This window comes from Muntiacus reevesi, chromosome 2 (assembly GCF_963930625.1).
Source record: "Muntiacus reevesi chromosome 2, mMunRee1.1, whole genome shotgun sequence".
Classification (NCBI taxonomy): Eukaryota; Metazoa; Chordata; class Mammalia; order Artiodactyla; family Cervidae; genus Muntiacus; species Muntiacus reevesi.
In genome coordinates, this window is record NC_089250.1 from 104,324,882 (window position 1) to 104,340,006 (window position 15,125).

Here is a 15,125-nt window from a genome sequence, read left to right on the forward strand (position 1 = left end):
ATTGTCTTTTCTCCATTGTATATTCAAGGTTTTTTTTTTTTTCCCTATACAAATTGTGAAATTATTTGTTGTAGTTCTGTGGAAAAATACCATTGGTAGCTTGATAGGGATTGCGTTGAATCTGAAGTTTGCTTTGGGCAGTATACTCATTTTCACTATATTGATTCTTCCAATCCCGGAACATGGTATATTTCTCCATCTGTTTGTGTCATTTTGATTTCTTTCATCAGTGTTTTATAGTTTTCTACATATAGGTCTTTTGTTTCTTTAGGTAAGTTTATTCCTAAGTATTTTGTTCTTTCCGTTGAAATGGGATAGTTTCCTTAATTTCTTTTTGTTTTCTCATTGTTAGTGTATCGGAATGCAAGGGATTTCTGTGTGTTTTTTTTATATGAAACTTTTAGTATTTTATTCATTTTCATAGTTCTACAGTATTAGTAAAAATAATGGCCATTGTAAATAAGTATAAAATGGAAGTTGATGAAAAAATAACCCCAAGTCGTCTTTTTTTTTTTTTTTTCCAAGTCGTCTTTAACTCCCACCCTCCCACCAAAAAACTAGCTAGTAAAAAAAAAAAAAAAACAAAAAACTAGTATATGGCAAATATCCTTTTCACACATTATCTTTAGGCATATATTCCCTTTGTAGTAGTTGATGGTTTAGTCACTAAGTCGTGTCTGACTCTTGTGATCCCACGGACTGTAGCCTGCCAGGCTCCTCTGTCTATGGGATTTTCCAGGCAGGATTACTGGAGTGGGTTACCATTTCTTTCTCCAGGGATTTCTGTGTATTGATTTTATATCCTGCAACTTTACTATATTCATTGATTAGCTCTAGTAATTTTCTGGCAGTGTCTTTGGGGTTTTCTTTTTTTTTTTTTTTTTTTGTCTATGGGGTTTTCTATGTAGAAGATCATGTCATCTTCAAAGGGAGTTTTACGTCTTTTTCAATATAGATTCCTATTATTTCTTCTCTGATTGCTGTGGCTAGGACTTACAAAACTATGTTGAATAGTACTGGTGAAAGTGGGCACCCTTGTCTTGTTCCTGATTTTAGAGGGAATAAAGCATCATCTGTTGAGTTCATTTGCTTTTTTATTCCTTTACTTTTTCTTAAATTTCTAGGACTAAGTTTTTTGATTGTTCCCTAAATTCTGTCACCTCGTTTTCTACTTTTTAAAATATTTACTCATGTTGTTCTTTCATATCTTGTAACATTTTCTTTATGTCTTTTAGCACACTTTAAAATAGTAAGTTAAGGTTTTTTTATCTGTCTTTTGGCCATGTCTTCTGGTCCACTTTCATTGTCTGTCAGAGACGTGATTCTGCTCCTTATTCTCCCCCCCCCTTTTTTTCACCAATAATAACTTTGCATGGAATTTGACCAAAGTACCTTTCTGTTGCTCATTTTTATGTGAATGTAATTTTTCTAAAGTTTGTTAGAAGGAAGTTGCTTCAGATTGCTTTGCTGACTTTATAGAGCTCTATGTTCTGTTATTTTCTTGTTCTGCCAAAAAATATGGTGGCTTGCTGAGATTTCTGTCTTTACTGCTGCCTGTCACTTTTTATCTGGACCTTCTCCCACATTTCTGTTCTCTCTGTTATTCTTGCCCTGTTCACTATTAATTCTGCTCCCAGAAGTTTCTCCTCAGTTTGGCCTGTGCTGAAAGGATGCCCTGATAAATCAGCTTTGCAAGTTCATAGGTAGGCCTAGAACGCCTTAGCCATTTTAGATCTTAACACTGACCCCTTGTACTCAACTCACTTTTTCCTAGTTTCAGCTACTATATTTAAATTTAGCTACTGTACTTTCCATTGCCTGTTTTAGGTTTTCCTATTCTTAGATTCGGCAGGTAACCTCATTGCTTGCTTCTGCTTCCCCTGTACACAGATGTCAGTAACACATAGATGTTTTAGATCTTGTGACTTTTCCCCTCTTACTTGTATATTGGGGTTTGTGGAGATACCTTGCCATTTCATTTTGTTGTGAATATACATGGATTTTGGTTTCACTGTCTAGATTATACTGTCTCTTTTTTAAATGTGGGAATTGCCACCATTTCCCCAGAATATCCTGATTTACATGATGGTAATAGAGGTTTGTGGGGTCTTTTCCCTCTTTAGAAGGCAGCAGCATACCCTGGAAAATTAAAAAGAAAGAATTAGGAGCCATAAAAGTGGCTATCTTCTTTAGTAAATTTGAACTTCACTGTCTTCTTAGCCCTTAAAGTTGGTATTATCATTGTTAGAAATTCACCCTTTTTCTTTTGGTATGATACATAATGTATGTGGAAGTTTAACCATTATTTAAAATTTCAAATATGTAGGAAGAAGAAAGAAAACGTCAAGAGGAACTGGAACGCCAGCGTCGGGAAAGAAGATACATTCTGCCTGATGAGCCGGCTATCGTTGTACATCCAAACTGGGCTGCAAAAAGTGGCAAGTTTGATTGTAGCATCATGTCTTTGAGTGTACTCTTGGACTACAGATTAGAGGATAATAAAGAACATTCATTTGAGGTAATGTTTTATGTTTGAATTTGGGTCCAGATAAGGCTCGTATATTTTGATTGGTCAGTATATCTCAAATCTCTTTTGAGTACCTCCTTCATTGTTTCTGTTTTTAAAATTGTCCTTATAGTGTATTTTTTTATGGGAAAAACAACCAGGTGACGTTTCCTACAAACTTTTTTTGCTGATTGCATTCCTGTGGTATGGTTTAAATGTTTAGCTTCTCTATTTCCCATAAATTGATACTTGGATCTAAAGTCTCAGTCCAGTTCAGGTTCAATCATTGTTTTTCTTCGACTACTTCACAAGTAGTGGTGTGTTTTTTGTTTTTTATCAGGATATCAGGAGTCATAATACAGTAATGTCTAACTGCCGCTCTTGGGAATGTAGCAGCACTTTATTATTTACTGTAGAATTAAAATACCATTTAGTGGGATTGAAACTTTTACATCTGACTGATTTAGGTGTAAGGTAAAATAATTGATGTTTATCTTTTCATTGTGAATCTGTTTCTCTGTATCATTACTCTGGAGCAGCTTTACAACATAATTTGTCATTTTTCAAAATAGTTGAAATGTACTTCTCTTTCTATGTTAGTGATTGGTTCATTCTTTAAACAAACCGGTGTAAAATATGAGTTTTGTTAATAGCCTATGCGAAGTTATAATTGTGTGCAATTATTGTATCTTATCAACATATTTCACATTGTTTCATTTGATAATTGTAAAAAGCAGTCTTACCTACTTGACCCAGAAGGTCATTCATTGTCCACCAGATGGTAAGATAAAAATGATGTTTGCACACAATATAGAGGGCTACTGAGCTTATTAAACATGAAGTGCAAGCTTATTCATCTTGATGCAAAGTATGTTACAAATATTAAAATGTTTACAGTTTTTGAAAATTCCAGTAACTCAGTGTCCTTAAACATCATACGCTATATGATTTTATTTTTATTACCAGTTGCTATAAATTTAACTCTTAATAGTGCCTCTCATGCAGTAGTCATTTTAAAAATAAATTAATGAAAATAATAGTCTTTGATAGCTCTACTTATAATGTATATACTGTATATCTAATGAATGCTGTAAGAGGATCTCAAATTAAGGCCATACAGTGGAAAACAGTGATTTGAGAAACAGACATCTGCTAGCAAAATGCTTTATTTTTTTCTTCTCCATCTAACATATCCCCCTAGTTAATTTCCTTTTAATCTATCATTAGAATGTAAGTCATTTTTGTATGTGAATTTAACATCACTTTTCAAATGTCACTTGATCAGAAAAGCCATCTCTGGCTGTACTCATTACTACCTATGCTTTTACCGTGCTTGTTTTTATTATAATTTGATACTGATTTTGTTATTCCATACTTTGTCCCCCTAGATTAGTTATTGTATGAGAGTTGGGATTTTTATCTGCTTTCTTCACTTCTGTATCCACATTGCTAAGAACAGTCCTGATACACGTAGGCATTTCATAAAAACTTGTAGAGTACGTCTTATTGATACACATGCAGTTATTTTTTATACTATTTGGTCAAAAGTATACTAAACACAATATATCTTCAGAAGAGTTTTTGAGGATTTTGAGGCTTTTTGGCATCATCGACATCAATTATTATAATTTATTGTTAGTGCACATTAATTGTTGGATGTGACAAGTCATCGTGTGATAAATTACTGAATTGCTGGATTTGTTCAGTGTTTCTATCTAAGTTGGCTGGGTTACTGTTTGTCTTTTTATAGGTTTCATTATTTGCAGAACTTTTCAATGAAATGCTTCAAAGAGATTTTGGTGTCAGAATATACAAATCATTATTGTCTCTTCCTGAGAAAGAGGATAAAAAAGAAAAGGAAAAGAAAAGCAAAAAAGATGAGAGAAAAGATAAAAAGGAAGAAAGAGATGATGAAACTGATGAGCCAAAACCCAAACGGAGAAAATCAGGCGATGATAAAGATAAAAAAGAAGATAGGGATGAAAGGAAGGTCTGTAATTATTTCTGTGACCAGCAACTTGAGTTACTTTTCTAATTAGTCTTCTGTAGTGTAATATAGAACAATAAATTTCAACGGAATAGTGAAATACAAAAGTCAAACTAGAAAGTTTTAGTGTATTATTAGAAATTTAAGTCTTTTAAATTAAGCCTATATAAGCATGTATAACTAGTTTTGTTAGTTTACTTTTAAGTTTGAGGTATATAGCATGATGGCTTATTTATGTATGTATTAATGATAAAGGTATATTATTATAAGATATTTATAATGGGATGCTATTTCAAGTAAATTTGGTGAATTTAATATTTTTGAAATCTTGCTTAATTTTAAGACATTTTAAATTACAGAAAGAAGATAAAAGAAAAGATGATTCTAAAGATGATGATGAAACTGAAGAAGATAATAATCAAGATGAATATGATCCAATGGAAGCAGAAGAAGCTGAGGATGAAGAAGATGGTAGGATTTATTTATTCCCCATAGGATGAAAACTACAATTTCTTTTTGGTGACTTCATGTCACTGAAATGTATAATTACAGTAATTTTTATAATAGGAAAGGTAAAATATTCTCTGGTGAAAGTATGTTATATTAAGTACTGTTGATATATTAAGTACTGTTTTACTAATTTTTAGGTGAGAGCATTGTTTTAAGAAATAAATAGTTTTAACTGTCATATGTTCCACATATAATTAATGCTTATTCAACTTGAGTAAAACTTTCCCTAAAAACAGTTGTTAAAGTGTGTCATGAAAAGATTATAATCTTCCTTAGAAAACTAACTCTAGTATTTTTTTAAATTATGAAGGCTATCATCTAAGCAAAAGAGTATATCTAACATTCAGATTGAGATTAAAGACTAATAATAAACACTTTCATATCTATTACCCAAGTTTTAAATTATTATTTAAAACTTTTACCAGTAGTAATGATACTCAAAATTGAGCTTTATAGTAGATGTTTTGACTAATCGTATATGCCAGCTCTATAGTACATATGGAGTACCACTGAATATTGGTTTCCATGTAGATTTGGGACTTGTAAAAAAAAAAAATTTTTTTTTTCTCTCAGATGAGAAAATCATAAGTTTTCTTTGTAATACCTATCTTTGAGAATTATTACTACTTAAGGTATTTTTGCTTTGCCTCTCCATTTTTTTCTTTTTATCCTAGCATTTTAATTTTCTTCTAATTGATGAAAATATTCAAACATACAAGAAGCTGAAAGAATGGAACACGAAAGAAGTTGAACACTTTATACCCAACAGTTGATTCATTAGTTAATATTTTATCTTATTTATGTTATCTTTGTATGTGTTTCTGATCCATTTGAAGGTAGAAACTCTTCACATTGTCTAAGAAAAGACATTCAGCTCAGTAGCAGTGATATAATACAACATGTATCACTGTTTCTTTTATCTTCATTACCTGTTTTGCTCAATGAAGTTGAACCCTTTTTACAATTCCATTTTTTTCTCCCCCATTCTCCCAGTAATGTTTTAATCACTGCTTTACTTAAATCACTGAACGTTGTTCTCCTTTTCTTTTACGTCAGAATGTCCTGGCTCTCATTTTTTTGTTTTCTTTATTCCTTTTCTACTGTGTAACTCCCGTAGTGATGTTCTTGTCCATTCTTCTGACTTTAAATACTATCTTACCTGTATTGACAGTTCTCAAATTTGTATCTCAAATCAGGCTTCTCTTATTCTTCCATATCAACTGCCTGTATGTCATCTCCACTCACCTGACATTTCAAAATAAACATGTCTAATACTGAACTTCTGCTTTTCCTCTTCGCCATAAAGAAAACATACAAATCCTCTGACCTCTGACTCTTGATGGCTGTCTCATCCTTACAGATGCTTAAGCTAAAATCTAGGAGTCATCCTTGTTTGTTTTTGTCATATTCCATTTCCATTCTATCAGGAGGTCATATTGCCTCTGTCTTCAAAATATACCCAGAATCAGACCATTTGTCACCAACTTTATAGGCTTTACCATCTGAATTAGTGGTAAAGAATCCCATCTGCAGTGCAGGAGGCCTGGGTTTGATCCCTGAATTGGGACGATCCCTTGGAGAAAGGAATGGCTACCCGGTCCAGTATTCTTGCCTGGAGAATTCCATGGACAGAGGAGCCTAGCGGGCTACAGTCACTGGGGTCACAGAGTCGTACATGACTGAGCGACTAACATTGTCACTTTGACTTGTGTTTCTTTCACTGGTGTAGCCCTAAGGAAGCCCATACCTGGATTATTTTAATAGCCCCTACCTGCTTTCCCTCCCTATACCCTTCCTCTACAGTCTCTTTTCAGTACAGTTGCTAGAATAGCCTTTGTGTAAAACAATAGGGAGTTATTTAAATTCATTTTGACATAGACATGTAGTTAAATTCTGTGCAGTCATTGAAAAAGTAGGTAGGGGATAGTGATGTGGAAAAGATTACAAAATAGTTTTTATACACAGCATGTTCTAAGATTTGAGCAGTGATTACTTGGAATTTTAAAAAGTGTTTTAAAATTATGTTTCTAGAGAGATGGTTTTGAAACTGATACCTTTCAAGTTAAACACTCAAAATGCGTCATGTCTATAAAATGTAAATAAATGAAAGAGAATACTTAACCATTTCATAATTGAGGAAACTGCAGCTCTTAGCTGTAAATTAATTTATCCATGGTAATAAAACAAGCAATTGAACCACTCTACTTTATATGAAATAATTAGGTTCAAAACACATAGTCTTTCTCTTTTTCTAATACTGCTTATTGCTGTTCTAATGTATATCACAAACTCATGCATTTTAAATGTATGTAATTTAGTTTAATAATTTAACAATATAATAATTCCTAGTAACTTTATAGAATTGTGAAACCATCACCACAATCCAGTAGTTTTAGAACATTTGTCTGTTTCCCTTTATTTATTTTTTTAAGATTTATTCATTTATTTTTTTTTATTTGTTGGCTGTGGTGGGTTTTTATTGCTACGCATGGGCTTTGTCTCGTGGTGAGCAGGGTGCGGTCTTATCGCATGGCCTCTCGTCGTGGAGCACAGGGCCTTTGCACACAGGCTTTGGTAGTTGCAGTGTGTCGGGTTAGTAGTTGTGGCTCACAGGCCTCATTGCTCCACAGAACATGAGATCTTCCCTGGACCAGGGATTGAACCGGTGTTCCTGTATTGCAAGGCGAATTCTTAACTGCTAGACCACCAGAGAAGCCCAGTGTTTTCTTTTTTTTTTATAACAATTTGAGATGTAATTCATGTATCAGTCGTTTCACCCACTTACAAACATGCAACTCACTGGTTTTTGATATATCCACAATTTTAGACAATGTTTTGTATAAATAGAATCATGCAATATGTGATTTTTTTTTTTTTTTTTTTTTTTGGTGACTGGCTTCTTTTCACTTACCGTAATGTTATCAAAGTTCATGTGTGTTTTAGCGTGTATATTCTATTTAATACAAAGTTTTCTCTACTTGGTTACTGTTTGCATGCAACTGCTCACTTAAGACAGTCCTTCTCAGAGTGTTCCAAAATATTAACTGGTATTGAGGTTAGTAAAATTTTCTAGGGTCGAATAAATTTGGGAAACTTGGGCTAAAAGCAAAGGTTTACATGTTTTACTACAGAATTTCTTAGCTGCTTATTTATATTGTGTATGTTCAAGAAAGGAATATAGTGTGAATTATTTATGGGATATATGCTCTGTAATATCTCAAAGACTAATCAACTCCTTGTGTTTACTGTCTCTTGTATTGTACCAACAAACCCTTTGTTACTCTGGGCTTTCTGATGGAGATCCATTTGAAAGATCCAGAAACCTCTAGAACTAAAATTTCTCTTTTAAAATTGTTGATCATTAAATGTCTGCAAAAAAAACCCTTTAATTTTGAAGGCTAAATCTAAGATGAAAGATTTGGCCGGGTTGGTTTCTTTGGAGGGCTGTGAGGAAAGGTTCTATTCCAGGTAAATCTGATCAGCTTGTAGATGGCTATCTTTCCCCCATATTCTAGTATTGTCTTCTGTCTGCATGTGTCTGCATACAAATTTCTCCTTTCTGTAAGGACACCAGTCATTGAATTAGAGCCCTCTCTGATAATCTCATTTTAACTTGATTATCTCTGCATAGACCATTTTTCCAAATAAGGCAACATTCTGAAGTATTAGGGGCTTAGGACTTGTAAGAACTGAATCCATAAGGAAGTTTATTCTTTTTTGTGTGTGTGTGTGTAATAAAGTTTTATTAAAGTATAAAGGAGATAGAGAAAGCTTCTGACATAGGCATCAGAAGGGGGCAAAAGAGTACCCCCTTTGCTAGTGTTAGCAATGGAGTTATATACTCTCCAATGAATCCAAAGAATGTCTGGAGGTTGCAAAGACCTCACCAGACCCACTGCCATAATTTACATTTTAAGATAACAGAGTTGGCTAGAAGGTTTAATCCAAAGACTGTCCTCAGGCAGGATACATTATTGTTATATAATCCTAAGGAATGTAGAGGAAAAAAAGTAAAAAAGTTTGTCCTTTCTTCCTCCTTGAATATCCCAGACCTCTTTCTCCTTGGGGACCCCTAGACCTCTTATCAACCTGCCTAGGAAATGACTCTCTCATTCCCCCCTTTTCTTTTAGGAGAATTATGTTGCCTAGGGAAAAGGGGCATCGTTCTCATTCCATAACTGCTTCCGAACTGACAAGGGGCGTTGTCCCTAAATTGGTGAAGCAACATATTCTCCTAATCTTCATAGTGAGGATGTCTGATCCAGGGGCTCCAAGTAATAGTTGGAGGAGGCTGTGGCACTCATAGGAGCTCGGACAACTATTTGTAAATTAAAAGCTTTTAGACGGTTAGAAAACCCCATTATACAGTTACAGATGTAAGGCAAAATAGTCATTAAACCAAGTTAAAATCAAAATGAAAAGTCACATTATGTCCATAGTTACATCAGTCCATCTTAAGGTTGTTAGATGTCATCAGTTTAAGAAGAGGCATCACATGCGATTGTTGAAGTTTATTCTTTAATATTAGCTGAATATCAAGCTGGTAATGGTATTTACCTGAGGGTGGTGGCTAAGGTCTTCAAAAACTGGGTAGCCTATGATAGGTAAGAGAAAGGAGTTTACTTTTTTGTCAGTTTTCTGTTTATTTATTTATTAAGAATAATTTATCCAATTTCCTGGGCTTCTGTGATAGCTCAGATGGTAAAGAATCTGCCTGCAATGTGGAGACCAGGTTTGATCCCTGGGTGAGGAAGATCCCCTGAAGAAGGAAGGGAATTGCAACCCTCTCCAGTGTTTTTGCCTGGAGAATTCCATGGACAGAGGAGCCTGGTGGGCTACATCCATGGGGTCACAAAGAGTTGGGCACAACCGAGCTTTAACTTTCATCTGATTTCCTATCTTTTATCATGCAAATCTGGATATTAACATTGTTAGGTCTTCTTAGTTATGAAAAAATATTTCAATTCTCACATACACTTTTATTTTGCAATAATGCATCTGCAGTTAGAGTTGCTATATTGACTGTTTCGCCTTTAAGAAAATATACTTGCTCTGTTTTAAAAGATTTTTAAGTTTCAATCTTTTTGTATTAAATCCATTCATTTTTGGAAATGAATTCCCCCAAATACTTATTGAATTAAGTCCTTGTATTCAAATCATTAAAGTTCACTTTCTTCTTCCCTCTGGTCTCCTTAAAAGTTTCTTCCTGTTCAAGGCTATTTTATAATTGTTTCTTATAAAATCCAAACTTTTTATTTATATATTTCTTTGCTGTTGTATCTTATGAAAAGTGATCAGTAATAGAAAAGTATTTTCAATCTCTGTGATAGTTGGAAATTTATCTATTAAATGAGTCTTTTGCTCCTGTTGTATTTACTATGTAGATCGAGATGAGGAAGAAAACAAACGAGATGACAAAAGAGATATTAATAGGTACTGCAAGGAGAGGCCCTCTAAAGATAAGGTGTGTATTAAATACTGAATACACATACATTATTGACATGCATTATTAGTTTCTTATGTACAGCACAATAATTTCCATTTCTTACATAAAACATACTTATTGTTAAACGTAACACGGTGATGAACTTTACTGATCCTTGTATATCTATATAGTACCACTCAATAGAATTCAGTCAGTTGTGTTTTTATATTAGTGGTTATGTCAGATAATCAGTGGGCTTCCTAGGTGGCTCAGTGGTAAAGAATCTTCCTGCCAATGCAGGAGATGTGGGTTTGATCCCTAGGTTGGGAAGATTCCCTGGAGAAGGAAATGGCAGCTCATTCCAGTATTCTTGCCTGGGAAATCCCATGGACAGAGGAGACTGGTGGGTTATAGTCCTTGGGATTGCAGAAAAGTCAGACACAACTTAGCGAGTAAATGGCAACAACACAACACATAATCAGTGTGTTTTATTTATTTCTTTATACATGTAACTAGATCAGCTCAATTTAGCTAAGATGAGACAAAGGTCTTTTCATATTTTTGGTATATTATGGACACGGTCTAATTTTGTCACTTTTCAGGGGTTAAAATTGTGTACTATATCTTCTGCATTTTCTTTAGGAAAAAGAGAAGACTCAGATGATCACGATTAACAGAGATCTATTAATGGCATTTGTTTACTTTGATCAAAGCCACTGTGGTTACCTTCTTGAAAAGGATTTGGAAGAAATATTTTATACTCTTGGACTACACCTTTCTCGGGCTCAAGTAATCTATCTTACAAATATTTGAAATGAAAAGCATTTTTAAATAACTCTTTTTATATCTTTGACTTTTTGATTATTAAAAGCAAATACAGGCTCATAGTAATACAGTTAAACAATATTGAAGTAAAGTGTAAGAAGTTAAGTCTCCTCTCCTCTATCTAATTCTACTCCTTTGGCCTAGTATATAAACTTCTAGATCTTTTTGTAAGCAACTCATATGTGTTTATATATGATAGTTCCAGTTTTATAAACAATACATGAAATCATTCTGGTGATATCTGAGATATTTTTTCATTTAATAATGTATCATCAGCATTCTGCCATGAAAACAGAGACCCATTTTGTTCTTTCTATTACTGCATAGTATTCCATGGTACAGGTGTGCCTTTATTGCCTTAACTAGGCCCCAGTTGCTGAATGGTTCTCATTTTTTAGAACCACAAACTATGCTGTAATATGTGTGTTTGTACATAAACTTTAATGCGTGTGTTAGCATTTCTTTCAGTGTTGCTTTTTTTATTCTTAGAAATTTTTTTCAAATGATAATTTGAAATTTAGGTTTCTAGAGAAGACATTTAAAAACGTTAGTGCTCTAATTGAATGGTACTGGATACCTGACAGATGCTATTGATGTTCATTATATGTGAAAATTAGAACACAGATGTTAAGGAGAATCAAAAACTTATTTTCATCTTTTTAATTTGTTTACTTTATTACATAACAGGTAAAGAAGCTTCTTAATAAAGTAGTACTCCGTGAATCTTGCTTTTACCGGAAATTAACAGACACCTCAAAAGATGAAGAAAACCATGAAGAATCTGAAGCATTGCAGGAAGATATGCTAGGTTTGAGTATATTATTTTAAGGTCATGCCATTTTATAACTGCATTATTAATTTAAAAAGAACATAATAAACTATGGTATTTTTTTTTTTTTTTAAGTATGGTATCTTTTAGGGATTTCTTAGAGGTCCAGTGGTTGGCACTTCATGCTTCCACTGCAGGGGTTATGGTTTCAATCCTTGGTCAGAGAACTGTGACCCCACATGCTGTAAAATAAAAGTATCTTTTATATTACAGGAAACAGATTGTTACTTCCAACACCAATAGTGAAACAGGAGTCAAAGGACGTAGAAGAAAATGTTGGCCTTATTGTGTACAATGGTGCAATGGTTGATGTAGGAAGCCTCTTGCAAAAATTGGAAAAGAGTGAAAAAGTACGAGCCGAAGTGGAACAGAAGCTGCAGTTACTAGAAGAAAAGACAGGTAAGGAAAAGCATTGGTATGTTGGTACTTTTAACATTCTACTGGTGTGTATATGTGTGCACACATATATACATACCTATACACATGCATGTCCATACTTTATAGTGTAGATACATAGTGTAACTTTACATTTGACTATTTGTGTTAAAGATTGTAAAATTGCTTAGCTTAATAATGAGAATTAATCTTAGATCTTCATGTGTATTCTCAAGTTTGATTGTTCTGTTGTATCCTTTAATTTCTCCCATAGTTCTGCTTTGTTTTCACCAGTTCTTGCTACTTTCTCTAGTCTATGCAATCATCTAAAAAATGGAATTTGGTTTTAGAAGTAAAACTTAGGTAAAGCTTAAATTAACTGAGTGTTGTGAGTGAAAGTGAGAGTCGCTCAGTCCTGTCTCACTCTTTGTGACCCCATGGATTATACAGTCCATGGAATTCTCCAGGCAAGAGTACTGGAGTGGTAGCCATTCCTTTCACCAGGGGATCTTCCCAACCCAGGGATCAAACCCAGGTCTCCTACATTGCAGCTGGACTCTTTACAAAGAAGCATTACATTGTGCTTTTTAACTATTGAAATTGACACTGTGGCCAGTTTAAGGAATTATATACACTTATTAAGTCTAATAATAAGTCTACATACACTTACTAAGTCTAATAATACACTTATTATTATTTAAGTCTCCTAACTTAAATATTTTAACCTCAAGGTTAAATTGGAAATATTAAGTGGTAAATGGTGAATTTTTAATTTGATTTCTTTCTTTTTCCTTTTGACAGATAAAGATGAAAAAACCATATTAAATTTGGAGATTTCTAACAAAAACCTCTCTGGTGAACTTAGAGAAGTTAAAAAGGACCTTAGTCAGTTACAAGAGAACTTAAAGATTTCAGAAAACATGAATTTGCAATTTGAAAACCAACTGAATAAGACAATCAGAAACTTATCCACAGTAATGGATGAAATCCACACTGTTCTTAAGAAGGTTTGCTGTTTTTTACCTGCAACATTTTCATAGTTTATTCTTTTTCAGAAAAGCCTATCTCTGGAAAATTTACTATTATTAAGCTCTTAGTGACTTTTCTAACAGAAACTAGTGGTAGCATTCTGTCCTTTTCTCCAAGTATTTTTCTAGAGCTTACCTCAGATGTCAACATGATTTATGTTCACAGACTTCTTTATAAACAAGATTTACTCATCTAGTAGCTTGGTGCCATTGTAAACTAACTTCAGTAATTGAGAGACCTTCTTTGGCCTGGGTCTCATTCAGAGAACAAGGAAAAAAAATCTCCACTTCAAGGACTATATTATTGTTAGTAATGTATTCTTAAGAACCTCTGATTTCTTAGGACTTATATGGCTTTCTCAAATACTAAAAGTCATTCTGCACAGAACTGAGAGATTTCTTTCAAATAGTTCCCCAAGGGTTCACTTATCCATAGATGGTGAAATGGGCTATCTGGAATATCTCTGTTTATTGATGGTATTAAAGTTACATCTAAGGGAATCTAATAAAATATACTTTTTCTTTGTGTATTTTATAGGATAATGGGAAGAATGAAGATAAAGATCAGAAATCTAAGGAGAATGGTGCAAGTGTATGATAAAATATGTGTAGTGACAAAGAATGGTGATAAATAATGTAATATATAAAATCATGATACAAGAATGAAAGTGATGCACGTTTGATCCTAGTAGTATAAATATCTGTTAGTTCAAATGATGTATAAAGTTTTATGAATGTGAGTCTTTGCTTTTGAAAATTGCTTGTAATTCCTGGCATCCACATTATTGAACACTCCTTGAGTGAGATAATTTTGCATTGCAAAATGTTTTAGGATGAACTTTGTTATAGTTTTAACCCCAATAAAGTTCATCAGTTTAATTGACAAATAGTATTTAATTACAGATGTCATTTATTAAAAACTTGGAAAGTTGTGATTTTATTTATAGGATTGTCATCACTAGTTTTTAAGAAAGATACTAGCCTTTTAAAACCTCAGTATAAATCATAAAATAGCATGCTGCTTAAATTCTGCAAGTTTTTTGGAACACGCTTTTTTTTTTTTACTTGTTTTAAAATCCTAACTAGTCTCTAAAAACATTTATTAAAAATTTAATTCATCCAAAAGACAGTACATCGAAAACTAAGAAAATAATAGGTAATTATCAGTGTTGTTATATATGTTAGGCTTTACATAAAACTTAGTTTTGATGTTAATGTTAACTGTTTTAGTTTCCCAGAATAGCATGTATATTACTTTCAATTTTGAGGGTCTTTTTTTAAATGCAGTATGTGTCACATGTACAGTTTAGTACCAAGCCAGTATGATACCTTAAGTCTTATTTAATTAAAAATACTATTTTTATTAGTCTGTGTACCTTCTTCAGAGTTTTAGATACATAGAGTTTATTAATTTAGTGAAAAGGTAGGAAATGTGGTGATACACTCTAAAGCAGTGGTATTCAACAGGGGGTTAATTCGCCCCCAAAAGACATTTAGCTATAACAGGAGACATCTGTACCTGGCCCAGCTGGGTGAGTGCTACTGGCATGTACTTGTTAGAGGCCTAGAACTTTGATGAATATCCTACTTTGCATATCCTGCCTGCTGCTGCTGCTCGCCCCCAGCCCCACCCCACAGCA

The 15,125-nt window shown here is 33.5% G+C and overlaps 1 protein-coding gene across 6 annotated transcripts in view; it reads left to right on the forward strand.

The window, feature by feature from the left end:
- Positions 1-14,851, forward strand: part of CCAR1 (cell division cycle and apoptosis regulator 1) — a 47,803-nt gene extending 32,952 nt beyond the window's left edge. For all 6 annotated transcript variants that reach the window (XM_065922470.1, XM_065922466.1, XM_065922467.1 and 3 more), the window contains 9 exons: positions 2,327-2,518; positions 4,257-4,496; positions 4,853-4,964; positions 10,388-10,467; positions 11,071-11,217; positions 11,941-12,061; positions 12,296-12,481; positions 13,259-13,464; positions 14,024-14,851. In XM_065922470.1, the coding sequence (XP_065778542.1) occupies positions 2,327-2,518; positions 4,257-4,496; positions 4,853-4,964; positions 10,388-10,467; positions 11,071-11,217; positions 11,941-12,061; positions 12,296-12,481; positions 13,259-13,464; positions 14,024-14,083 (1,344 nt within the window). In that variant the 3' untranslated portion in view covers positions 14,084-14,851. The remainder of the gene's footprint in view (positions 1-2,326; positions 2,519-4,256; positions 4,497-4,852; positions 4,965-10,387; positions 10,468-11,070; positions 11,218-11,940; positions 12,062-12,295; positions 12,482-13,258; positions 13,465-14,023) is intronic.
- Positions 14,852-15,125: the final 274 nt, after the last annotated feature.